At 37.9% G+C, this 27,946-nt stretch overlaps 1 protein-coding gene across 1 annotated transcript; it reads left to right on the top strand.

Moving 5' to 3' along the window:
- Window positions 1–744: 744 nt before the first annotated feature.
- Window positions 745–26,833, top strand: hsd17b4 (hydroxysteroid (17-beta) dehydrogenase 4). The gene is made up of 25 exons (XM_071483307.1): window positions 745–914; window positions 2,151–2,204; window positions 3,122–3,229; window positions 3,904–3,963; window positions 4,112–4,133; window positions 4,291–4,337; window positions 4,660–4,744; window positions 7,241–7,428; window positions 8,823–8,914; window positions 9,087–9,111; window positions 9,246–9,374; window positions 12,527–12,639; window positions 17,187–17,299; window positions 17,540–17,663; window positions 17,868–17,919; window positions 19,087–19,158; window positions 20,899–21,002; window positions 21,111–21,176; window positions 21,579–21,648; window positions 21,824–21,930; window positions 22,958–23,044; window positions 23,156–23,242; window positions 23,416–23,554; window positions 24,781–24,908; window positions 25,951–26,833. The coding sequence occupies exons 1-25, from the start codon at window positions 863–865 to the stop codon at window positions 26,038–26,040; spliced, it is 2,214 nt and encodes a 737-aa protein (XP_071339408.1). The 5' UTR covers window positions 745–862; the 3' UTR covers window positions 26,041–26,833.
- Window positions 26,834–27,946: the final 1,113 nt, after the last annotated feature.

The following is a 27,946-nucleotide window of genomic DNA, read 5'->3' as shown; positions in this document are numbered from 1 at the left end:
AAGGACTCAAACACTATTTCAAATTGACTATATATTTTTTTTAATAATACTGATATTATTTAGTTTGTTTTTTGGCTGGCAGAATGGTAACTACATCTGCAATTATCGTGGTCATCATAGTTACCATCACTATTGATTCATTTTTCTGGTGAAAAGTGACATGGTGAAAGACACGGTGAAAAGTGTCAAATGTCAAAATCAGGCAGTTATAAAATAAAAAAAGGTACAGAATTGGTTAATAGTGAGGGCTCATAAAATAAATTATTCATTCAAATTGAAGAAACCAATTTTCTAAGTATTAAAACTCAAAAATATACATCTAATAATTTCTTTCATTCTTGCTTAATGTGCTGATTATTTTCTTGATTAATCAACTGACTGTTTAGTCTATAAAATGAAAAAATGGTGCAAAATGTTCCAGAGTCCAAGATGATGTCTTCAGATGTTTTTTGTCCAACTAACAGTCCAAAAGATATTGAGTTTAATATGATATAACATGGAAACATTTAAGATGCTGAAAACAGCGTTTCTATTGCCATTTTACTTAAAAAAATGATTTAACAACTAAGTGATTATCTTAATGGTTACAGGTTATTGTCAGTTTTGACTAATCGGTTAATCAACTAGTTGTTACAGCTGTGTTAAAAAAAATACTCAAAATAGACAACATGTGTAAAATTAACGGTGGTGAAGTAAGGGTTAATTATATCTCGGTTTCTGATTGGTCACTGCTGAGCACGCCCCCTCGTGATTGCGGAAGTGTGAATTCCAGAAGTTCACCCTGCTGTCTCTGCAAAGCTGTGTTGCTTTTGTAGCCACTATACTGCTACTGCTCAAAAACAGAGAATAATATCTTACAGCAATGTCTTTGTCTTTCGAGGGGAGAGTCGTGCTTGTCACTGGGGCCGGAGGAGGTAAATTGGTTGTGCAAATATAACTCAGCGTTAGCTAGGCTGTCACTGCTGCTAATTATAATAACGCTAAAATAGGTTTTGTAACGATAGCTCCTAATGCTAACTTGCTAGTTAAGGAGATTTATGTTAGGTTAACCATTTAAACAACGAGTGCACAAGTCTTTATTTCTTCCTGTTGTAGTAGCTGGCCAGCAGTCAGTCTCGGTATCTTGCTGATTGCTAACACTGGCGAAACTGCTGCAAGTCGCAAAGTAAAATAAACATCTACGAACCTTCTGGAAACGATGAATCACCTTTATTGAAGTTACTGTAGGCTATATACTGTTTTAATTAAACTAGCAGCAGACTTCTGTCAGCCTTTGCATTTGAATAACACGGAGAGCAAAGTACATGTAACGCAATGGCTCACAATAATTTCAGTGTAAGTATGTGAAGGGGCACATCTACCAAAACCCCCACAGTTAGTGGCCAGCACAAATATATGGGCCTTGTATTACCCGTTTGATAAACCCAAGTGGGTAAACCAGTGCATCAGTGGCGGTTATCATATCAGCAATGAAGTGTTTGAAACACATTTATGAAGTTTTGAACAATCTGAAATCTTAGGATATTTCAACCCTCTCCCCCAACATATTGTACCTACTGTGTGACGCTGCCACTGTGAGATTTTCTGTCATAGATTATAGGGCTTCAATATGTCCTGAGCATAAACAAGGGTAACCCAGCCTGACTTATTAAAGGTCTATTTCCATCATTAAAACAGATGGAAATACTATAATATAGAGGAATGTACAGTAACACTTGATGTTATTGTTGCAAATCTTACAGTGTAAACTCCTGGAAATGTCTGAAATTACTATAAGTATCCAGTGCATGAGCTCTAGTTTTCTTTTTCTATTTTGGAAGCTGTATTTTATTATTATCACTATTTATTTTTTTAAATGACGTGGCTGCTTTAAATTTCACCCTAAGACTTAAGCAGTAGAGCAATTTCTGTGTTAGGAGACAAACTATTTCTGTTTTAGATACTAGAAATTGTCTGTTAAATTATTAATTAATTAATAGTTTACTTATCATGTTATTGATACAAAATTTCCAAATTATAGTTAAAAATAATGATTTAATCCAGGTTTTGTGGGGCCCTGGTTCCACTATTTCCCCGACTATGTTGCCCTTGTTAACAGTGGATATAGATGGGATTTTATTCTGTAGACTCATATGTCTTTCTTTCTGCAGGCCTTGGCAGGGAATATGCACTGGCTTTTGCTGAAAGAGGAGCCTCAGTTATAGGTAAATAAAGGATCATCATTTTGAGTCCCTTATGCCTAATTTTTAGAACAGGTATAGTTCAACCAGGACTTTTTTTTTTGACCAGCCATATCAATGTGTCATGTTGACATTTGGCTCAGCATTTAGCAGTCTTATTTCAATGTTAGCTAGTTAGTTAGCATGTGACCAAATGTTCATATCATTTGCTGCTGACTACATATAAAGAAAAGCAGTAGCAGTGATTCTAATTATGTGTTATGAGTGGACACCTGTGGATTCTTGCACCTGCACGGCTCAATTCTAGAGATGACTCCAGGTTTTAGAGGTGTCCTGGGTTTCAGGGATGCACCGATATAATAAATGGCAGCTTTAAAGTAACTAATCTAATCTGTGTAAAAGTGCCCTAAAGTAAATACAATGTCATTAGGAAAATACAGTTTATGCTACCAGTCATCCAGTCACAAAACAGACTCCGTTCTCAGTCTGACAGCAATCCCTGGGTTTCATGTTCACTTACTTAAAATAATATTCAAATGCATTTCATGGTCTAGGTTAGAAAGATTCCAAACAAAGAGGGGGGCTTTTGCATCCAATTCATAGTGTGTATTTGTATTGTGAGAGAAGAAGTTTGATCGGTGCATCCCCAAACTTAAGTGATTTCTGGAGTTAAAATATACACCAGAATGAGGCACGTCATTCAGAAATATGCATTGCATTGACCGTCACAGTAATCATGTTTTAGACAGCACTGTTGCACATGTTGGCATAAATATTTGCCCTTCCCAAAGTAATAGCTTTCCCTGCTGCCTGGACTGGAATTGCCCTTGAACTCTGACAAGGAATCAGCTTAGCTATACTCTTTTCCTAACCTAATCACTTGTGGAGAATTGCAGAACTCACCCCATTATTGCTAATCTCTTTCTCTTGCTGCAATAAAGTGAATGACCTTGGGGCAGACACTAAAGGGGGTGGAAAGAGTTCTGCAGCTGCTGATAAGGTGGTGGAGGAGATAAGAGCAAAGGGAGGCAAGGCCGTGGCGAACTATGGTGAGAAGTTTGGATTAGCCCTCTTGTCTTAAGTCTTCTCTGAGAAATCATTATCTACATCTGTTTTTTTCTTTATCGCTTACTGTGTAGTATTTAGATTATGTAATGGTACACTTAAAAACTGTATTGATTTTTTTTCATCTCTCTGATGAAGCTGTTAGCATGTTCTGAAGACAAATCTATCCCCTTCTTAATGTTTGTGCATCTCACATATTTAAAAAAAATAAAAATAAAAAAGAATTTCAGAATGACAGAATGAAGACTTTGATCAATGTGTTTCATGGGTGGTCTTGAACCAGACTTGTTTGTGGATGTGATAAAAACACGTCATTTATGTGAAAAGTTGTCTTATTTTCTACCCAGTTTATAGCAAACAGTGAGGCCCAGCAATCAATAAAAAAATTATTTCACACATCATTACTTACAAACTGAGCAGGGGAAGCCTATTGGGATTCTCTTGTATATAGTAAAACTTTCTTACAAGCTTTCATATTGTAACTGTAACAGGTAACATAGTTTTTATCTATAAACCCACATGCAAAAAATATAGCCTAGAATCAGTTTTATAACTATAGCCAAACTATCGCATATGGCAAAACTAGATACAGCAACTTTAAAATTCAGTTATGCAAAACAGTTTCACTAAAGTGCAGTTTTCTGTTTTGCACTTACAGATTCTGTAGAAGATGGAGAAAAACTGATCCAGACAGCGCTTGATGCATTTGGAAGAATAGGTGTGTATTGTATTTATGCTGCAATACTGTGGCCATCAGAGTTGATACCTATCCAAAGTACTGCATTATAGAAATATCTCAATTAAATGATTGATATTAATGTTATTACTACAAATCATTAAATATACTAATATGTTTTTTCTTCCAGATATTGTTGTAAACAATGCTGGGTAAGTCATTTCACAGCAATAATCACACTCTCATCTGTTTTTAGAATGGCCATTTGTTGTTGGCATATATTAATGGGCACATCATGTAAAAGAAAAAATTATGTTTGGCTCAAACAGTTAAGAGGCTGTTTTTTTTTTTTGTTTTTTTTTTGCCAAGTATACTTCGTGACCGATCATTTGCCAGGACAAGTGATATGGACTGGGGTAATTAAATTATTTCTGATATTTACATTCACCCTCATTAACTCATGCTCATATCATCACATTATTTTCTTTTGTTTGGCTCTTCTCATTATCAGTGTCACTATGCTTTATGTAGAGCAATACATTTATTTTTAACTTGGACTTGTTGTCCGAGTACGTTCTCTTTAAAAACAGATTGTCTGTGTGGGAGTTTAGAAATCTACTGTAAGCTGTATCTGAGCCACCATGTTCCAATGGGAAATAGTAGAAGAGTATAATATTATGTGTTGTGTGGTAATGTTTGTGTAATTTTCTGTGTCATTCCTCTTCTTCTCAATTTCAGACCTGATTCAAAGAGTTCACTTGAGAGGCTCTTTCCTTGTGACTCGAGCTGCCTGGAACCACATGAAAAACCAAAAGTTTGGCAGGTAACTTGCCCAGCTTCCAACAGCTATTGACATGGATACAATCTGGACGATTCTCCTATTATGTGCATAGCACTTTTTAGGTCCAACAAAGTTAGAGTATTCTCAGCAGACAGCGTTGACTGGACTGTATTCAAGAATATATCAGTACGGCATAAAATGCTGTGTGGTAAGGCCTCATTCAGATGTCAGCACAGGTACCAAAGATGCTCAATGATTTTCATGCGTTCTTGAGGATGTGCACTTGAGGTAATGATTATATAGAGCATGTGTGCCATCACATAATTATACACATATTCTGACTCTGACTTCAATCACTTGATACCATTTAATATGTATGGCTCCATTGGTTACATGGTGTAAAATGGAAGAAAAAAAATCCCTGCATACTAATAAAAGCCCAAGACACCAAATTTAATATGAATATGTAAATCATTAAAGAAAGAGAGAAATTTGTTAATTTAGCTATGCGGTACTGTAGGTTAATCTCTGAACATGAGAATATTGAGTGATGAGAGGAGCCTGCAAAGATGTCTTTGCAGGCTCCTCTCATTCTGTCAAGTAGTACAATATAAAAAATTCAAATATCCACTGTTCTGAAGATGTAGAATTGAAGGTGTTTTGCCACTAAGCTGAGATTCTTCACCTCTGCAGAAGTCTCGTGAATGAGAAGTGAAACACTCAGTGGATAATTTATATTGCCTTGAAGCAGCATGGATATATGCAGATGTGTACAGTACTTAAAGCTGTCACAATATCAGGTTAGCACTACTCAGTTATCATGACCACGATATTATCTTAATATCTATAGAAAATTTGGAAAACGAAAATAGTGCTATCAGTCAAATTCATCTGCAACTTTATGTTTGTGTGTAGGGAGGTGGAAAGAGAGTGTGTGCCCATAACTCTACAAAAGTGTACAAAAAGAACAATTACACTTAATAGATAGTGAAAAAGGCAACCAAATAAAATGATAGAAAATATTATCAATGTTATTATCATATGTGTATTATGAACACAATTTCAGTGTTTCATTTTGTAAATATAACAGTTATTGTCAATACTCATATCTTGAAACACTCCTATATGTACTGATTATAATTTTAAGGTGCCATCAGTCGCTTATGGAAGATGGTGAGGGCTGAAGCAGAGATCTAATCTAAATATTATGTAATTTAGTTAACAGGTATTTGTTAACAGGCCTTTCTCACATAAGACTTTTTTAACATGCCAAATGCAGGTGCGACTAATAACGTCGACAATGGCGGCATTCTGATGCTGAACAAATGAGTTTGCTGCTATGACAAGTACAAATGTGTGCTGTGAAAAAGGCCTAGTGAGTGAATTATAATTTGCAGAAGAAGGTCACACAACCCATGTTACTCCAGGTAACAGTTGCCCTTCAGAGACACACAAAAGCTATGGTTTAAAAATGTTAAAGTGACTTTTTGCAGATCGTTTTGCTGCATCGCATTAAAGAGCGGCTTATTATTGAGTGGAGTATAAAGAGTTGCCAATAATGCAGTCAGCTTTATACAAAGGTTTCGATTTTGAGGCAAACACAATAATCATTTCAGGTTTTGTAGTATGCATATACATTTTGCAATGTTCATGGGCAAGTTTAAAATTCAGTCTGTCTGTGCTGTCACCCCAAACAAAAGTTTATGATGCATTCAAAGGTAAAGCCATAGCAGAAAGAAATGAAAAGAAGAAAGGTCCATGGCCTGACTTCACAATATAGACAGAATGGACATACAAGCTAAGGTTGTGAATAAAGCTATGTGAAAGCATGGAGGAACTTAAATACATATTTTTACCACGTATCAGGTCCTTATTGTTATATTTTATCATATGACGTGCCATAAAAATTGAAATGTGTTTTTGTAGTAACACACTAATTTTGCAGCAACACACTCATTTGAAAGGTAACTGAATCATAGATGTTGGTGGATAAAAGTTATTAATTTGAAAAATATCCTCTGGTGGTTCAACAGTAGTGTAATGAATGTGCTGTGATATGGATCACAGATGACCAGTGAGACACCGTGTTACAGATGTCTTCTGTAGTTAATGTAGCATTGGTGCTTAACCTCATTACTTTTGCTTGGCTGAAGCGAACTCTCTGTGTGAGATTGCTAGCAAAATTGTATGCGCAAGACTGTGTGTCTGCTGTGCACACATGTTTATTTCTGCATATCTGCTCATGGTTGTTCAAGTAAAATGTTTAAGTAGATGTACTGTGTTCAGTTGTGTATCAGTGATAAACTAGTTCGGTGCTGTGTTTGTATGTGTGTCGGTGGGGTGGGGTGGGGGGTAGCATTGCATGACTGGAGGCCTACATGTGTTACTCTGGTGTGTTTATGCATGCGTGAAAAGTGTGTACTATTTTGTGAAATTATGTGTGTATGTGGGGGGCCGTCTGTGTCTCCCATTACTCCATAGCGATTCCTGTCACTTTGCATTAACTCTGATTTGTCGCCTGGGGTTGTCTGTGGCCAGAATCATCATGACCGCTTCAGCCGCAGGCATCTATGGTAACTTTGGCCAGGCCAACTACAGCGCTGCCAAGCTAGGCATGCTGGGGCTAGCAAACACCTTGGCCATCGAGGGACGCAAGTACAACATCCACTGCAATACTATTGCTCCTGTTGCAGGGTCACGCCTAACAGAGACTGTCATGCCCCCAGGTAAGCAGTGAGATTGAACAGCAAACATAATTGCATGAAGTTGGTCTGTATAATACATACTGTGGTGTTTGCCTGCGCACACACTCTCACATATGCATGTTTTTCTTGGACGTTTTTTTTCAGCAGCTGCATAATGTAATGCCCATGTAATGTTGATTTATGAAATTTGAGGCAACAGTATTCCCGTTTGACATGCAAATTTGTCATCTAATATTCAAGAGCTGTTTTTTTTTTTGTTTTTTTTTGCTGCTCCAAGAGCCATGATGAAATCATGCACCCTGAAAGTGCTTTAAAAGTTTTGATGTGTCAGCCCTTGATTTAATCAGGCGGCTCTGGCCTCCTTATTTTACTGTAGGTGGTAGCTCTTAGCTCCAAATATTCACAAAAAGTGAGTAAGTATGCTAATGAAACATTTACATTTACACAAGACAGTAGGTAATGCAGCTTTAGATACATAGAGTGAACACAATGAAATATGTCTCATGTTCATAAGCATGGGATGTTGCATGCTGCATATGAACATTATATCAAACAAAAAATTTAAATATCAGTGCTCAAAATAACAACCTGTCAACAAATGTCTTAGCATTGTCTACTTTGTTTGATTCCATGAGCTCTTAAAGACCCACCAAACACAGTATCAATAAATGTCTATAAATCTATAAAGTTCAGTGCAAACAAGCAAAAGTGGTATATAATGGAGATTACTAACAGCAATACATTGGGCTCTCAGTTTAAAAGGGGCTTAAGTGACAAATTTGTGGTGATTTAGTCACCCTGCCGTGTTGGTCGACAGTAGCATCTGTCACACTGCGCTGTGCCAACTGTCACAGGATGGCCTCACCTTAGTAAATGACATGGTTCCATATGTTTGCTTTCACTGACTCAAGCTTTAAAAAAAACAAAAAAAAAACAACAGACTCATCACGATTAACATTTTTTAATACCGGACATATGGTGTGTGGTATTAAACCTTTAGTGTTTTATACAGGGAATTAAACCTGTTCAATAGTTGCCTGACATCATTTCAATATGTTTAGGACTTCATTTTATATAATAGTGATTAATACTTCACAAAGTATTCAGAAAACCCAGGGTTTTTTTTCAAGTTCAGTTTTAACTTATTTTCACTCAGACCTCATCTTTCCAAAAGTTCTTGCATTCCTGCTTCGCATACCTGTGTCAGTATATGTTTTGTATTTAATATTTGTCCCGCAGGTTTTTTTTCCACCCATGTCTGTAGCAAGAGGAAGAATACTTGAAGCTTATGTAATAACTCAGACCACTTAGCTCTACAACAACATCATTTTAATGACACACACTAACTACCAATCAGAGACACTGAAGCAGTGGCACTCCTTTAGGACTTGTATGTTTTGTTTTGTCTTATTTAGACCTTGTGGCGTCTCTGAAGCCTGAGTACGTTGCTCCCTTGGTCCTCTGGCTCTGTCATGACCAATGTCAAGAAAATGGAGGACTGTTTGAGGTATACAGAAGAAAACATGTTCTTTCTTTCTCTTCAGTAAGATAAGCAGGGTCTCAGTCCCACTCGTCTGTCTGTAGCTTTGTGTCTATTTTTTTCTTTTGTCATTGAGATTAGTAATGTACCAATGAGATGTCCAGCTTCCATAAATAGACCATATATGTTCATGTTTCAGGTTGGTGCAGGCTGGATTGGTAAATGTAAGTACTGTGTATTTTGCCTAAGGAAATGTCTGTATGCATCTATGATATTCATTAGCCCCTGGTTCAGCAGTACTGTGTGTGTGTTTTCACCATGCAACAACCTCTTTATTTGTGTATGTCCGTTTGTGCAGTGCGCTGGGAGCGTTCTCAGGGCCAAATTGTGAGACAGAAGAACCAAGCCATGAATCCTGAGGCAGTCAGGGACCATTGGGACAAAATCTGTGATTTTACAGACGCCACCAAGCCCACTAATGTACAAGGTCAGAAACACACAGGAGTAAATACACTCATACGCACAATAAAAGACAAAAGCACATGTATTGGTGCATGTTTTTGTGTGCATACTGTACATGCATTCTTACATTTGAGTGTGTACTCACACACACATACACACATACACACAGACACATGCACATATTTACATGCAAACCCTGCAGTAGATGTCATGTTAAGACTTTCATTATGATGTAAACGTGAACTCATGTAAATGTAAACTGATGTCATTCTTTGTGTCTTGAATTGTCATTTTGTCATTGTGAACATGATCATTCCTTTGAAAACCAGAAAACACACAACTGCTACCTGGATGTTGTTAAGGGTGTTTACACACAGATTTTCTTTGAGTCCAAATCTGAGTTGGATCGCCCCCGTCTGCCTCATAACCTCGCTGGCCTGCTTTCACTTGTTTGACTCATATGGTGTTTAGTCAGAATGATTCATATTGCAGATCAGCTTCACTACATGTAGTCAAAGATACTTATCAATGGAGTAACCTCGGTCATTGTACAGTTTGCTCTTGGGATTTGTGTAGGCTGACTACTCGGTATTCCAAAGTAACATTTATCTTCCATGTTATAAAAGAGGATTTTAGTAGTGGAACAGTTCTGTAGCTTCTCAGAGACCAAGGGGTGATACCCAGAAAGGTGACTTAAACGGGGTATTTGCAAGTCTTGAGAAGTCTTATAAACCACTGAATTCTGTTAACTTGAAAAAAGGCTTTAGGAGATATTAAGAAGTCTTACATTTAATCAGCAAAAAACTCCTTCCTGCTCTAGGCTGTAATGTTGGAAAATGTTTCTGTTTGCGATTGCAGGCTGGCAGGAGACTTTACACACCTCTAAACTAAATGCATTGCTTCAGCTGTGGATTGTGCTGCAGGAGGCTGTTCATCAACTCATAATGGACAAATGTCAATTTTCGTAAAAACTTAAATGATTTAATCATTGTTAATTGGTCAATTCATCTTTCCATTTTCAGCCACTTGTGCAGGTCCAGGTATCGTTACTTTAAATTGATCACGGAGAATTACTGTTATATACTGTTATATACTGTTATATACTGTTATATACTGTTATATGTCTCAGCCATATCATCCCAACATGGTTTTCCATCATACCTTCATGCCTCAGCCAGTATGATCATGTAACAGGTTCTGAGTCGTTTTCTGTGTGGTATGTCTTAAAACATCTTAAATTCATCCCGCTCAAGAAATGCAGGCAATAATTCTCATGATTTATGACGCAACGTAAAGTCAAAATCTCAAAAATACAGACTTGTCGATATTTCTAGTCATTTCCACCAGTTCCCAGAATAATGCTACATAGCCAAACAGAAAACTAGAAAATTAATTGTGTAAGTGAAATCCACATTAAAGGAATGGAAGATTTGATCTTTGTTCTGGGGCTGTTCATGTGACATTATTAGACTTTAATAATAAGAGAGGAAAAAGGGAAGGTGGTAATTGATGTGGTAATCAGTTTGGCATACTTATAATTAAAGGTGCCACTGGTCTCTGGAGTGGAACAGAATTCTTGGTCAAAACGCCGTCTTTGGAGACCTCAAACTCATTATTTTGGCAAGGAATTGCAATTAAGAATGAGGGGGAAAAGCACATGGTCAGTGTTGTAGTTGCACTGTTTGACTGAACTTTTGTAAGAGTGAGAAACCTCTGAAACTACACAAACTCACTTTTCAGCCAAACGAGCCCTTTTACTATCAGCACATCTGTATGTACAGAGAGTTTGGTAACACTGAGCCAGGACAAGATTGGGTTAGAGATCAAGAGAATGAGGTGGAGGAAAGACGTGAAGGTGAATAAGATGATGAGTATGAACAAGACAAGTGTTGCTCCTGATTATTATTTCTCTCCGCCTCCTCCATCCCACTTCACGCTCTCAGATGTACAATTGAAGAGAGGGCGGCAGTGCTAATATTAACTGAACTGGGGTGGCAGTCGCACAGGGCGCCCACTGGGCTCATTAGCATGGCTTTGAGGAGCCTCCTCATTTGTAGCTTATTACAGGGACTTGTTGCTGCCTCTGTTCTGTAATTGCCTGCCACTGAGTGATGGTAATTAGTAGCTCTGGTCTTCCCAGTCTTACTCTGTTTCTGTTTCTCTGTTGTCTCAGCCATCTTCCATTGTTTGTGTTGAATCTGCATAGGTATTTGTAGCTTGTGTTGTCAGGGTGGATATATTTACATTCTTTTTTTAGGCAATCTCTAGACAAACAAAGAAAACACAGTGTGGACTTAAAGTCTTAAGTGTGTTAACAACTAATGTTGGAACAGAGAACTCATCATGTTTATTCTTAATGCACGTGGATCTCGCATCCCTTCATCCATTTTAAAGCTGCTCCTGGATCAATATATGTTAGCGTGAAATTCTTTTTATGTGTCAACATCTCCCAGGAATTCTATTTAACTTTACTTTGATCCATTTAATTTGAGATTAAGGATTTTCTGGGGCTGTCAGAGCAAAAAATCCCCAAGCTCATCGCTGAAAAAGTGCACGTTTCATGATAGTTATCTGGGTGATGAGTTAAAGATGAACCCGATATGTGAATAAATTATCAGACATGAGGCACCCTTAACTTTCCACATTATTGATTAATCATCAAGGTCTCTTGTTGTGATTTCTTAATCTTCACAATAAAAGTTAGTTCAGCTAAAAGTTCCTGTCTGATATCAAACCAATAAAACTCAAAACCCTTTTTGTTTTTTTGTTTTTTGCAGTGAGTTAGATAGATTGATACCACTCTCATGCCTGAACACTAAATAACACTTTTTGCACAGAGGATTTTAGTAACATAAGATAAACAACAAATGCTGCTACATAGCCACCTTCATGTCACTAAGTAGCAACAAACTGTGCATGTTTCCCTTTTGTTTCAATCAGCAAAAAAGTTGTGGCATGACACATTTTAGTTAATGTACTTGCATAATATATTAATAAATGTATATAAATAAATAAATATTTCTGTCTTTCTGCATGGTATGTGGCATAGGAGATTCACATTTACAAGGTGTAATGGGTGGCACTGATTAATTATTTTATCTGTGACCTTGTCTGCCTGTATTTGTGTCTTGTTCTGTTGTGCTTTCAGTCATCTGTCATCTCTCACCTTTTGTGTAGAGTCTCTACAGTCAATTGTGAGTGTGCTGTCTCGAGTGGAGACAGAGGGAGAAGTTGGTGCAAATCCAACAGCTGCTGCAGCCTCTGCAGCCTCGACTTCTGGCATTAATCCTGTGAGTAGAAACGGCTATTTCTGCTTTTTTCTCTGTACTGTAATGTACTTGCAGGTCTTGAAAAGTCTCAATAATTGCTCAATTTGTATCCAGTTGTGGGCTGTAGGGAGACTTAACAAACCTGTTAAGTAAAAGTGGCATTGCTAGTGACAGTGGACTGTGTGCACTGTGTGTGTTTCAGTCAGACCTGCAGCAAACACCATCTCAAGTGCAAGCTACAGTAGCTAGGACCCTCACTGACTCATCATGGGCGTTTAGCAAAAACCTAAACAAATGAATGGATTGTTAATTTTTATTTGGTCGTATCATCCATCCATTTTCTGCTGCTTAACCAGGTCCTGGTCACATTGATACAATGAATTATATCATTAGTGTGAAATACTGTGGGGAAGAACTGAAAAAATGTGAATAAATAATTCTAGGCCATATCATCCCTACTGGTTTCCCACTGTGCTTTGATACTTTGTCTGGTATGATTGTAGTATGAACAGTATTTCATTTTATGTTGTATCAAAACGGCCTTAAAAACTCTTAAATTGTCCTTGATAAACCCTGCAGAGACCCTGATGTGAACACGTCAGACTTAGACACGTGGGCCTCCTCTTCCACTGTCCTTCTCCTCATTTTGTCCTTTTTCTTGATTCCTTCATTATTTTCTGGTATCTGCAGTTTTTAACCTTATTTTAACCACAGTTTTTCTCCACCTCATTTGCTTAGTCTGTCATTCCTCCCACTGAGACTGTAGAAGTGTTTGTAACGGTTGGCTGATAATTACTTTTGAAAGTCTGGAGTTGTAACCTCTCAGACTGTTTCAGACACGGCAGCTCATGACTCTTTAATACCACCACACTGTATTTAGTCAGAGACGATAATAACCTTCTCCTACAACATACATAAGTACTTTGATGTCTCCTGTAAATATGAAATGGTGACACACCAGACAAGTGGCAACTCAGATTAGCTTTTAAAATGCAAGATATAAAAGATGTCAGAGCACAATGGTGCAGTGATGGCTCCCTGGATAAATGCTCCTTCACTTCACTGTGTTCCCTGTCACTGAATCACAGAAAGTGAACTGGTTACAGCTCGCACGTGGCTGAGTTGCTTAAATAAAACATTTCCCCACAAGTATAATTGCATAACATCAAATAATTATCCACAGAAACAGCCACCATTTTTTGTAGTCTACAGGCTCATTTGTATATATAGTGATACTCAAACAGATGACTGAAACCTTTCCTTACTGTGTTGATTTCTCAAAAGATTTAGAAACTAGAAATTTTGAGTCTGTGTATGGTAATAGACAGATATTAACTTTTTAAAAATGGTATGTGACTCAATTTTGATGAAATCTCCCCCCTTTACATCCTGTGAGACATTTAGCAGCCATCAGCCTGCTGCAGGAATATCATGATTCAGTGCCTAAAAGGTTAAGTGATGTACAGTACACTCTGTCTTGGGGATCGGTGTCCTCTCCACTGTTTCTCTGGCAGGGGTGCGTGTGCGTGTGCGTGTGCGTGTGCGTGTGCGTGTGCGTGTGCGTGTGTGTGTGTGTGTGTGTGTGTGTGTGTGGGGTGGTTGTCTAGAGTTGAGATTTGGGACAGAGTCACAAGTAGCCTCAGACAAACATCACCATTGTGTCCTCAGCTGACATAGCTTTGTGGTGTGTGTGTATATGTGCACAGGCATTTTTGTTACCTCTTTCGGACCACGTATTGCTGAAGTTACGAAACACTTTGCCTCCGTTGTGTTTGCATTTCTTTCACATAACACATAAGATTTCTAATCATCTTAAATATTGTTGTATGTTGGAGCATCACAAGTTTTAGTTTTTATCTATCCAGGCATTATGTTTTTGGTTTGTGCATAAATCCATCAGGTCCCATTCCTGTGAATGTAATATCTTGGGAAATCCTCCAGGGAATCACTTCAAATTAGGCACAAATGTCCATTTTAACTTAAGGATGAACTGATTAGATTTTGGTGGTTCAAAGTCAAAGGTCACTGTGACCTCACTTAACATATTTATGGCCTCTTGAATGTAATATCTCAAGACTGCCTTGGGGGAATTTCTTCAGATTTGGCACAAACTTTCACTTGGACTCATAGTCACTGTGACCTCACAAAACATGTTTCTTGCCACAACTCATGAATTCATACGCTAATTATCACATAGTTTAACACAAATGTCTAATATGAACTTCCTTCATCAGTACGAAATGATGAAGGTCAACTTCACTGTAACATCATAATGTTCTCCAAAAACACTTTTGGCCATTATTCAACACTGTAACTCAGGAAGGGCAGATTGTGACCATATTTCCTGCAGCTGGGCTGGTTGGCAGAGGCTGAAAACCTCAAGGTGTTCATTTTTGTTGAAAGTGTTTTCGAGAGGTGTTGATTTACTGAATGATCGTTTTGGGGGCTGCAGTTTTTGTACTGTTGAACTGTATTGCATTACACAGGGAGGTGTTTCTTTTCTTTAGCCTGTCCTCAGCTGGACTCGGGTCGGGGGTGTTGTTGTAAACCACAAAGCCACCAGGATGCTTCAAAAAAGAAATCAGTTTTGCTTCAAACCTAATATTTGTTTTGATAAAGCTATTTTTCCCATTTAAGTGACTAACTTGACTTACATCTTATCTGAGCCATCACCAACACTGCTTTTATTTTACTTCCTCAGCTGTACCTTTAACGTCTGTGTTTATGTTTGAGGGCGAATAATATTAAATCCCTAGCACAGGGATGTTGGACTGGTTCCCACATCTGCATTTAAATGCAGTTTTAATTAAAAATAGGCCTCCAGAGGTCAGGCTTTATGGTGATTTTCGACTAGCTGAGAGGTGGCGTTACGCCGAGTGTGAATCAAACCATTCTGCCATGCAATATTGCTTTCAACAATAGCTTAACACAGTGAGGGCAAAATGATTAACTGCAGCACTACGATGACTGTAATGTTATCACAGATTTGTTTATTTTGTGCATTACGGGATATTTGAGTGGGGCTCAGTCAGACTTCAGGACCAGAAATATCTCTTTAAAGATCATTCCTCTAATTTAATGATACTGTTTGACATGAAGGAATCAGCTATACTGCGGCATTTCTCCCTTTTCCCTCTGTAAAGATAACATTCTTAAATTTTATATAACGTTATATCCATCCTGTGCACAAAAGACTAAAAGTTTCATCAGAATCTAAGGGGCTCAGTAGCATTCAGACCTTTGTGTTGGAAAATAAAATGCAAACATTTTATTTTATGGGTGTAGAATTTACCAATAATTTAGACCATAAGAAATTATGAAAGACAGATGATCATAAGTACTATATAAATTGTACAGATAACTGTTAAGAATTAAAAAGATGGCATTAATTTTATAATGAATTTCACTGGAGCAGGTTCCTCCAGATTCCATAGGAGCCATGATGGAAAATTCATGAGCGGTTTGAGTCTCAAGCTCTGACAGAGGATGTCAGGGTGGGATTAATAAGGGTTTTAAAACATTTACAATACACTGAAGGGATCAACCTTCATGAGCTTTAAAAGGCATTCGTTATTTTGTGTCATTAAAACTAGATTACAGCGATGTTTTGCTCAGGAGTTTGAGTCCATTTTCAGGCTGCTCATTAACAGAGGTGCAAGAACAAATTAAACAATGCTGCTTAATTTCTGGACTCTCTGTCTCAGCCACTAGCAAAGCTCAGGGTCCGTTAAGTCAGTTAAAAATGTGCCGATCACTTGCAAAGCTCTGCCTGGTCTGGCCCAGGAGTACGTTTTTAAACCACTGATTCCTCTTTACTCAGAATAAATCTAACAAGCGATTGTGCCAACTCTGAGCTGTACATCTTCTGATACTTTGTTGTTCACTCAGAAGATACATTTTCTAGCATTTTGGTGCTCTTTGTACTCAGTTGTATTTCCTACCTCCTGTTGTTGTAGTTTTTTTTCTTTTCTTTTGCTTGTATGTGCTTTCCTTAAGTCTTTCTTTTCTGTCCTATTCTTTTCTTTGATCCTCAATATTTATATTAATATTTTGTCCTCGAACAATGCTTAATGCATTATTATTTTAAGTGATGGGGGAAAATCTATAGCCCTTGTTTTGTGCAAAAGTTAGACAAAACAAGTGGAAAATAACGGTCTTTTTAGTTTTTAAATTCCTTCAGTGGAGGGTCAGTTTAAAACAGTCTTGAAAAACTGTGGGCCTGTCCTTTAAGTTGAGATCACTCTAAAATGCTGAATTGTGTTTGTAATGTTTCTAATGTTCCTCGGTGAGTTTGTTGCTGGTTTTACCAAAAAAGCACAAACAAAGAATTCTCTTATTTTCCAAATGCTAGCTAGTTCACTCTGACTGCATGTATAGTGTTTATTAAAGCATTTGTATTCTGAGCCTGAGCTGTGGGTATAATCTGCCAGGAGGTGAACCTCATTACTTTTCTGCAAACCCTTTAGAGATTGCATATTCATTTTCTCTGTCTAAATTACAGGACAACTTTGTCAATTTCTCCCCACAAAGTCAAAACTAAAAAATCTTCTCCTTTCCTCTCCTCTCAGGCTGAGGCAGTAGGACAAAAATTACCACCAACCACGTTCAGCTTCAACCACACACAGTGCATCCTCTATGCATTGGGGGTGGGCATGTCCACCAAAGACGCAGACCATCTGAGGTGTGTACCTAAGTGTGTTGTGTGAATGACTATAAGGACCTCAAGGAGTCTAACAAGCCAACCCGTGTGAAAGTGAACTGAAAGTAATGAAAATCACTGTACTTTTACCTTGACCTGTGTGGAGAATCTATCCAGGGCTTTGAAGCATGGGCTCTGCGCAGCCATCCGTGCTGTTATTTTTATTTGTCTCCTATGAAAGTGTGATTTTTCACAGCAGAACACTAACATTTTCATTTTCAGGTTCCTGTATGAAGGCCATCAGGACTTTAGCTGCCTCCCCACCTTTGGTGTCATTCCCTCCCAGGCAGCCATGATGGATGGTGGGCTGAGCTCGATCCCGGGACTCAACATAGATTTTACACAGGTTAGAAAACATACTTATGAATGTCTGTTTTTTATGTGTGTAAATGAATGTGTGTGTACATATGCATATTTGCACCCATATGGTATATTTCACACAGTCTTGCACACAAGAAGAACAATAGTAATATACACATAACTCATGCTAATGAGGCTTTAAGACTGTGGTATAATTATAAATCACAGCTGCTCTAATGTTTTGTGTCAGGTATTGCATGGAGAGCAGTATCTGGAGCTTTACAAACCTCTACCAACCTCAGGTATTTACCTCTCTGCTATTCAATAATATACAGTTTATTTTACAGTTTAGTCCTAAATGTAATTACTATTGAATTTACATTATAATAAATTTAATAAAAGCTATTTTACAGCCTCATTAAGCCATTTTACCTTATTTCATGTTACTATATAGCAAGCAATGTAATAGATAATTTAGACTTCAAAGTGAGTACCCCACTAGGTCTTGAAATGATTTTTATGATGCCTCCAAGATTAGGAAATCTGATTTGGACCAGTTTAAAACTTAAGTCATGATAGATTTTTAACTGTACGATTACAATTCTACTATAACATGGACTAAGTATGGACCAGTCTGGCCCCAGTTTGTGTCTTTCATGTATTGCCATTACATTCAAGTCACAGAGCAGTGTTTTTTTCAAAAGGAGAATCCACTGATGATATATCAAAAACCCAGAAGGTCATTTAACAACACTTGATTTTTAACCTGCTCCCCAAGTTTTGCCTTTCATGTCCTGATCCAAACAAAGGTGGTTTCCAGAAATGACAAACCTTTAGTTTAATTTGTACAAAGTGATCCAAATTTTGAAATTGTCCATGATATTAGTCAATATCACTGATACTTTCCATTGTTTTCTGTTTTCATGCAAATATGCTTTATATTTTTATTGTTATTTTCATTATTGGTTTATCTAGTGATTAAATATTGAACTAGTTTATTTCCGAAAGAGTAAAAAATGAACATCTTAATTTCCCACATCATATATGGTTTTCAAATAATTTTTGTTTGACAGACAATGAAAAACCCAAAATTATTGAGTTAACTGTTTGTATGTATGATGTGTAAAAATGGCAAATACTCATATTGGAGAAGCTGGAAGCATCAAGTGTTACACATTTTTGCTTAAAACTTAAGTTTGGCGATCAACCAATTATCAAAATAATTGTATATTAACCAATTAATTGTTTCAGCTCTCATGTAAATCAAACAGGGACATAATTGTGGAATTAGCTTCAAAACTGCACTAAGGCACATGTAGGTTTGTGACTCGAACAAAATGATAATACATGTCAGGAATGAAGTGACACCAGATGCAGTCATGTCATGAGGTACAGAGCTAGTTTAGTAATATTACTAAATGATGATCCATTATTAATGTGGGAAGTAAACGGGTAAAACACATTTTCAGGTAAACTTACCTCTGAGGCCACCATAGCAGATGTGTTGGACAAAGGGTCCGGAGCCGTCATCCTCCTGGATGGTGAGTTTCTTTGCCCTTCAGGGTGCATAACTTTTATCATGTAGTGTGTTTAGTTCATATTCATTTGTTTTCATCTCTTTAATGTGTCTTTTCCTGAAAGTTGCCTCTCAGGCTGAATTAATGAAAGTTAATTTTCAGTCTGTGTCTGCAGGGGTTGAAATAATGGACTGAGAACGACTCATGTTTCTGTTTGACAATTCCATAGAGATGGATGATATTAGAACCACTCTGATCTATAATTAATCCGACTTAAAACAAATAACATGGGACCCGACGTTCCCTGAGGAGTCACAGTAGAAAAAAATATATGTAATTTCCTTATACACACACTAAACCCATTAGCTTCTGTTATCCTCCTTGAGGAAAGTAAATTTATTTCTGGGTGAGACAGGACATCACAGTGACAACCTGCAGAAGCAGCTTTGTTTGTCTTTATTCCTGGTTACATATTAAACTGACCTAATGAAATAAACTAGCGGGTACAGTGACTGTAGTCTGGGTTTGTTCTGTCTGATGGCTGCTAATTGTCTCCTCACAAACCGCCTTCATGTGGCTGTTTCTTCCACCTTTAATTTCACTATAAATGTGCTGCAATGAAGAAATGCAGCAGGGGCAGGTGTTCTCCTCCATGTTTTTATTGTTATCATCATATGTGGCACCTCTGTTGCTCAGCTGAATGCCAGGCAAGTGACACCAACCTAATAATTATTGCAGTTTTGCCCCACTTTAGTCAACATCTACATCATATTAGTGAGAGTAGCTTTCTGAAAGATGATGAGGATCAGTAAGAAAATACAGTGAGAGTTAACTAAAATAGTCAGTGAGGGAACTTAACTACAACATTTGCTCATTATTTGACTGTTTTCTTTTTCTTCTACTTGAGACCTTGAGATCATTAAATGTCATAGGCAAATATCATGCTTCTAACTCCACTATATTTACCTTGAGGCCTAACTCATGCACTGAAGGCATTTCCTTCCTCATAAAGTATCAGTATCTCTATTTGCTAGCAGGCTGTCTTCTTCTCTGCCTGTTGGCCATCAGTCAGTAGAATAACATAAAACTGGCTGTGTCTGTGGGGATTCATGTGCGTCCTCAAACATGCACACAAGATACAAACAAATCAGGGACTTGTAGAGAAAAACATGGGGCGTCCCCCAAAGCTTAGGGGTTAAGACACTGACAATGAACAGCAACCTGCCTGGTTCGTGTCCGTCTGGGGACTTTGGTGCCATGTCTTACTCCCTCAGTGTCTACAGTACAGGAATAAAACTCAAAACACACTTGAAAAAATGCCCAATTCTTTATTTTGACCAGTGGTCAAAAACTTCATAAGGATACATTTTTAATTATCTTGGAAACAGGATATTACATAAAAACATATGACCACTTTACTAAATATGATGGATTTTTATAAATTAAACTATGCCAATATATGCTGAATAGTTAAAATTATTTCCAGTTCAAACTGTTGCAATATTAATATACTGCTCACACATTCATATGCAGTTATAATAATTAAAAGGTACGATGAATAATGATACACCACTGACAGGGGCCATTCCACTGCACGATTAGTACTTTTACTTCAAGAGGTTTTTACTGATTGTGAAATTTTGAATGCAGAACTTGAATGTAACTTGCACTATTATTTCACAATAATACTACTTTACATTAGTGAAGTTCTGTATAAATCCATCATGGATGTAGTTTGAATTTTACATTTGTGCTGCTTTACAGTGAACACCTACAGTGGCGGCGAGCTGGTGTGCTACAACCAGTTTTCAGTGTTTGTGGTCGGAGCTGGAGGCTTTGGAGGGAAGAGAACCTCTGAGAAAGCCAAAGTATATGTTCCATATTTGATGTACTTTGCCAAAATGGAAAAAACATAAGACATTGTAATTAGAAGTTGCCTCATATTTGATTGGTTTTACTTGTTTTATTCCCTTCAGGCTCCTCTGCCACCACCACAACGAGCACCAGATGCCGTGGTGATTGATTCTACCACGCGAGACCAAGTGAGTGTGTCTGTATGGGTTTTGTTGCAGAATAAATCAGCTGCATTGATAATATGTAAGCGGAAATAGGACATATTGTTTTGTGCCTCTGCAATAACCATAAAGTTTTAGACAAAATGTGAAGTGTTGAACAAGGTTCTCATACGCCCTCAAAAAAAAAAAGAACGCTGACTATATGTTCGCAGCAGAAAATAAAAAAGAGAGGGGGAATAAAAAAAAACCAAATCCCCTGAGCAATTTAAATGACTGCAACTGTATCACTTCAAAGCCATTCTTATTTTAGGTATCTCTTCTATTACCTTCATGATAATTTAATTTCATTCCACATTTGTGTATGAATAGTTCAGGGGTTTATGAATTAGATATAGATCTAAACAATGTCTGTTTCCCTCGCGGTCACAGGCGGCCTTGTACCGTCTGAGTGGAGACTGGAACCCTCTTCATATAGACCCCAGCTTTGCTGCCATGGGAGGTGAGAGTCTGTACATCTGTTTTGGCTCGATGGGTGTATTATATTTTCATTCAATTAAATGTCTTCATTTATTTTGCTCAGAACTCAATCTTTCCCTGGGATTTTTTAGGCAAATGATGTATTTTGATCTCATGTATGCTTAAACACACCGTACTTAAAAATGCTCTTTGCTCAGGCTTCAAGGCTCCAATCCTGCACGGCTTGTGCTCATTTGGCTTTGCTGCAAGACATGTCCTCAAGCAGTTTGCTGACAATGACCCCTCCAGATTCAAGTCTATTAAGGTAAGTAAGCAGTGGATGATTTAAACCCTGTCATACATTTAGTCATTGAGCCTCAGGCAAGAACCTCTCATATGAACAGGTTTGAGTGTTTTGAGAGAATTAGTCGTATTCATCAACAAGTCATACAAGCCATGTTCAGATAGTCTGTCTTCCTCCAAAGGGGAAAAAAACACTTGTTTGATTCAGGAGTTATGTTGTGTTAATGTGAATGAGTTTAGAGACAAAATGACCAAAAATTTAAGGAGTAACAAAGATAGAAAATGAATATTTGTCCACCATATCATCATCATGACTCACCACTTTACTGAGAGCTTTTTTAAATTCTTTTATTTTTTAAAAAATTAGAAATAGATTTAATGAATTATTTTTGGCATTGCAGCTTTTACAGCTGCCTCAGGGTCTTAATTTGAGTTGCTTTCCAGATTAACATCCTCTGTTGCACCTGTCAGTCTATGAAAGCTTCTAATTTCATGTCAAAATGTTTCCTCTTATTTTCTGTCAAAGTGCGGCTCTGCTCTGATGACATTATTTGTAGCTGTATACTCATATGACTATTGACATTCTTACATGTGTTACATTTTCATCTGCTGCTATCAGACGGTCGGACTTTCTTCTTTTTACTCTATGGTAATATTTTGAATCACACCTTGAAAGAAATGGAGTAGAGGAGGCAAAGTGATATGGCAGTTTAAGGGGATGTCGGTTATACAAATGAAATCCCAGAAATGTACCTACACGTGAAAATGAATGAATAACCCCATCAGGTTATAGTTAAGAGAATTTGATGAATCTGACCTCTCATACGACCAGTATGAGTGCACACTTTTAATCTTTTATTTTTACAATTTAAAGGAAAAAAAAAAAGTAGCATTGTGCTCGCACCATGAAGACATGGGAGCTTTCCACTGGAATCTGCTGGGCTTTAATGCTTGATAAATGATTTAACATTCACTGAGTCTAGTTAAATGTTATAAATTCATTTCATTGACTCCACCACCCTCTCTGAACCCCCGCATCTCTTTCTCAGGTTCGCTTTGTGAAGCCGGTGATGCCGGGTCAGTCACTACAGACTGAGATGTGGAAGGAAGGCAACAGGATCCACATCCAGTGCAAAGTCAGTATTTAGCATTAGTTTGGGCTACAATCATCATAACAGTGACTGTTCGTTTCAGTGCTGTTCTCTACTCTTCTGTGAATGTTTCCTTCGCTGCTCCTCTTTGTCCAGGTGAAGGAGACAGACGCTGTTGTGCTATCGGGGGCCTACGTGGATTTACATGCCGCATCGGGCGCTTCTCCAGAAAATGTCACTCAGGTATGTTGGCCCGAAAATGCTCTAGTCAAACAACAATCCTTCCTCTTTTACTTTTATCATGTTCCTTCATGTAGCCCGGACGCTCCTTTCCTTTTAGTTGTGTACATAATTTAAAGCCAGTTTGATATGAAAATCGACCTCCACATGTGTTGGTTATGTCTACCTTCCTGCAGGGAGGAAGCCTTCAGAGTGAGCTGGTGTTTGCAGAGATCGGTCGTCGTATTAAAGACCTGGGCTCAGAGTTGGTCAAGAAGGTGAACGCTGTGTTCGGCTGGGAGATCACCAAAGATGGCAAGAACACGGCTCAGTGGAGTAAGTGTACTGAACGTTGTACAAACACATTAAACACACCTGTAATTCTTCAATGTCATTGTAGTGTGGGAAAACTATCAGTTAGTTAAGATGTTTATTGTCACACAAAAGGAAATTCTTTTTGCTGTAAAAACAACCCCATAAACACAGTAAAATACAGTCTGTGTTTGATTGACAGCGGCTGCGATGTAGGAGGCTGCTGGCAGGCTCAGTTTCTGCTCTGCCTACGATACAATACTGACCTTACTCCTTTTATGCAAGTTTTGATTGGCTGTATTGTAATAAGGTCTCCTTCTACGTAGATGACTACAGGAATGATTTTCTGTATTCAAAATTGAGGGGCAGAGTCATGAAACCAAAAATTTTTAAATACAGTATATATATTTTCTCTCTCTTTTGTTTTTGTTTTTTCTTAAAGGAGAACACAAGACAAGTGGTTTACAGAGCGGATATGTGCTGTAGCAGACATAAAAAGCAATTTAATTTCAGTTGGACTTGAAATGCGCTGGTACTATACATACAGACTCCAACCAAGAAAAACTGCAACAGTAAGAACAGGGATAGTGCTCAGGGGAGCCAAGAGGCAGTTTGTGGTACATCAGAATGAAGAGCTTTTAATTATGTGGATTTTATACATGTGATAAATCAGGATTGATGACTTGTCTGCTCAACAGGTCTGACAGAGAGGGCTGTTGCTCACCAGTAATTTTACTCACCACCTTAACAGTGTTGCCCAGTTCATTCCCGCTTTGCACATTTAACTTCCCACACCAACAGCTCACTGATTCGGTGATGGATTTGTAACACCATGACCCCCCTCCCCCCCATCATTAATTCATTATATTGCACCTCGCTGGAGTGTCACACTCTTAGGTCTTAACACGTCGTCCGTCTCTTAATGCTCTAATGCTGCACTAACTCTAAGAAATCAGTCAGAAAACATGATTCACTCTGACACTGGCTCATGAAACAAAAGTTGAAATATGAGTATGAGCCGTAACGCTGACAAGTTGATTTGACCCAGATTGACATTTTGCTAACAAGCTGTCAAAAAAATCTGCGCTAATGACTGACTAATAACTCCAAGCACGAGTGGGTTGTGGAGGCAAAGCAAACAAGGCCAGCCAACCCAGAGACAGAGAAGCTTTGTCAAGTTTATATGATTTATTCCATCCTCACTCTCTGCCTTCGTTTTTTTTTTTCTCTCTCTCACTGTCTTCCTGTAGCCATTGATCTGAAGAACGGCAGTGGCTCCTTGCATAAAGGCCCTTACAATGGGAAGGCAGACGTGACCTTCACGGTGTCGGATGAAGACTTCATGGAGGTGGTGCAGGGGAAAGTCAACCCTCAGAAGGTGAAAAATAAGTATTCAGGCCTGTTTACTTACCTCGTGACATGCTCTAACAAAAGGGTTATTTACATGCTGTTCTGTGGATGGCCTTGTGTTTATTTTTCTGCATGTTCCATGTGAATGTGTCACACTAGCTCCTGCTTTACATTGAAGCTGCTCACAGAACAGAGCATTTCAGCTGAAGTTTTGCAAAAAGGATGCTAGAAGGCCTTGAAATGAAGAGGTTTTGGTGAAAATGGATCATCATTTTAAATCCTGTCTTTTTTTCTGATGTTTTACATTTTAATTAAAGCAAAAGTGTCTTTGAAGAACTGTTCGACCTCTTCCCTGATCTAGTCATGTCAAATAAAAAAATGGAGGGCAGTGATCTATCAAACCGAGTTCAGGAAGCACTCGGAGTGGTCAATCAATCAACGCTACTTATTATGTCTGTAGCATCGCATCTGTCACAGGGAGTGGCCGTCACTGTACAGAATTTATATGCTTCCTGTAGCCCTTGATATTGATCTGAGGCATATGTATGTGTGTGCGTGTGTGCGTGTGTGCGTGGTCTTTACAAAGAGCGTCGGCAGACCGTGGTGCTGACGGTCCCTCAGGCAGGGTCTTTCCCAGCCTCTGTGACGATGAAAGGAGCAGCTGGAGAAACATTAGTTGGTGGAGTTGAAAGGGACACCACTTTCATCCAGGGCCGTCATAGGCGCTATCCTGTTATTGATCATAGCTGAGGAACGCATTGAACATACTGAGTGGTTCAGTTCACTCAATACAGACACTTTCCTGCTGTACCTCTCAGCATTGAACCTTTGTACATATGAAGATTATTTCATTGTTCTGCTGCCAAAGCCACAATAGTCACATATTTCCTTTTGCCTGAGCCCTGGCTTGTTGCTTTTTCGTTTGTATGAAGTGTTAGCCGCAGGCGTGTTGGCGCTGTTTGACTCTCTGTGTGCTTGAGAAGAAGTAGCAGCCGACCAGCTGGAAATCACAAGAGACTTTGTGCTTTATTGGTAAAAATTAATCAAGTGTGTGTTTGATGTTTTGCTAGGCGTTCTTCTCAGGCAAGCTGAAGGTCAGAGGGAACATCATGCTGAGTCAGAAGCTGGAGGTCATCCTCAAGGACTACGCCAAGCTGTGAGCCCCTCAGCCAAGCACCCAGACGACTTTAGGAACTAACCAACCTACCAGCTCTCTCCATCTGTCTCCTTCTCCTCTCCTGATTCATGTGTTCGTACTTAAATGCTTTGCCTCTATAGAGAAATGCATAAAATTACCCAGTAAGATTAGTACCACTTTGGAATTAATTCACTCAAGTTAAACTTCTCTGCAGTCATAAGTCAATGTTGATCGAATACGAAATGTCCTTCGCTGTATCGCATGGATACGGATGCTTTGAGGGATTTATTTTTTGGTCACATCTTCAGTTATTAACAGGAGAAGCAATAACTCATTTCAGCTGGTTAGAGTTCAACTTGGTTGGTCCGTCCTTGCTAAATGTGCACTTAACACACCTGCCTTTAAAGATCCTGATGAGAAATTAACCATTAGTCTTCACAAGTTTAATTAAACTGTACTGTTTCAATCAATAAACCAAAAACCAAAATATTGCCTAACATTGGGTCAATGTGCTCTCAGCTCCAATAAAGTCATAATCCCTCTGTTATTTTGATGACTAATTGATCTCAGTTTGTTAAGTCAGAAACGGTTTCATGTACCTGATACTGCAATCGCAACGGAAATGACATGAGAAGTATAGTAGAGTTTGCTAGATATGAAAATAATGATATTGACTTTTTTAATCATGTAAGTGTAACTGTAATGTAATCCAATGACAGCTTTTCTGTGGAAATAAATTAATTAATTCAATTTCTGTATGTTTAATTAAAGCGGCTGTAATTGATGTTTTTAAAATAACAATGCATTGAATGACAGTGTAATGTGTGATTCTCACAGTCATGTACCTACAGAAATGTATCACCTGAATTGCGGCTCCCCTCAGCTCCATGGAGCTTTTAGTGAGTTTCACCTCATTGTTTAGTGGTTTGGTTCATTCTCACCACCCAGCAGTTTGCGACTGGCAGCTGTTTTTCAACAGAAAAACTCAAAAAACCCACTGTACACCACCTGCCCAGCACCAAACAGCAGACACAGCTGGCGGAGAGCTAGTCAATATAGTGAAGCATTTTACAGCTGAGGAGACAAACAGGTTCCCGCAGGAATTGGTAGAGGCCAAAAATAGAGCTAAAAGAGAGAACACTGGCTCACCAGACAGAAACACAGCTCCCAATGAATGCTAATATTGCTCTGTAACTGCCGGATATGTGAATAAAGAAGAGTTTGCTACCAAGTTCAATATACTGACTGTAAAGCTCATGACGTGTTAGTATTGTGTTCACAACTTGTTTCTGTGTGACACTATGGTCTGTTTTTTGTTTTGATAACGATACGCATTCCTGCTGCTGAGTGCCAACAAAGGCGGTGAAGAAGAATGCTATCAAGTAAATGTGAATTTTAATCATAAAAATTATATATATATATATATATATATATATATATATATATATATATATATATATATATATATATATATATATATATATATATATATATATATATATATATATATATATATATATATATATATATATATATATATATATATATATACATACATAAAAAACACTATCACAACAGATACTCCTATTAGATGTGTAGAAATGTAGTTTATTAGCTATAAAAGCTATAACAATTAGGATTTTCACTACATTTTTTTAAGTGCAATTATGATTAACATGAATAGCTTTGTTTGCTAATTAATTAAAATGAAGTTATTCAGACTAGAAACAATTTAAATATGTTACTTTTAAACTCTCATTCTATGGACAGCAACTGTTGCAATTAAACTTTAAATGTATGTGTATCTACGTGTGTTTGGCGCTCTAGTTTAAGACGACATTTTCAACAGGTTTCATACAAAATACAATGCAGAATGTTACAAATGGTAAGCAATTAGTATGATGAATGTACAGTGTAAACGTGATATT

This window comes from Trachinotus anak, unplaced genomic scaffold, assembly GCF_046630095.1.
Source record: "Trachinotus anak isolate AG129_WGS33_773 ecotype Australia unplaced genomic scaffold, CSIRO_AGI_Tana_v1 ptg000008l, whole genome shotgun sequence".
Taxonomy (NCBI): Eukaryota; Metazoa; Chordata; class Actinopteri; order Carangiformes; family Carangidae; genus Trachinotus; species Trachinotus anak.
This window is presented reverse-complemented; position numbering and strand designations above follow the sequence as displayed.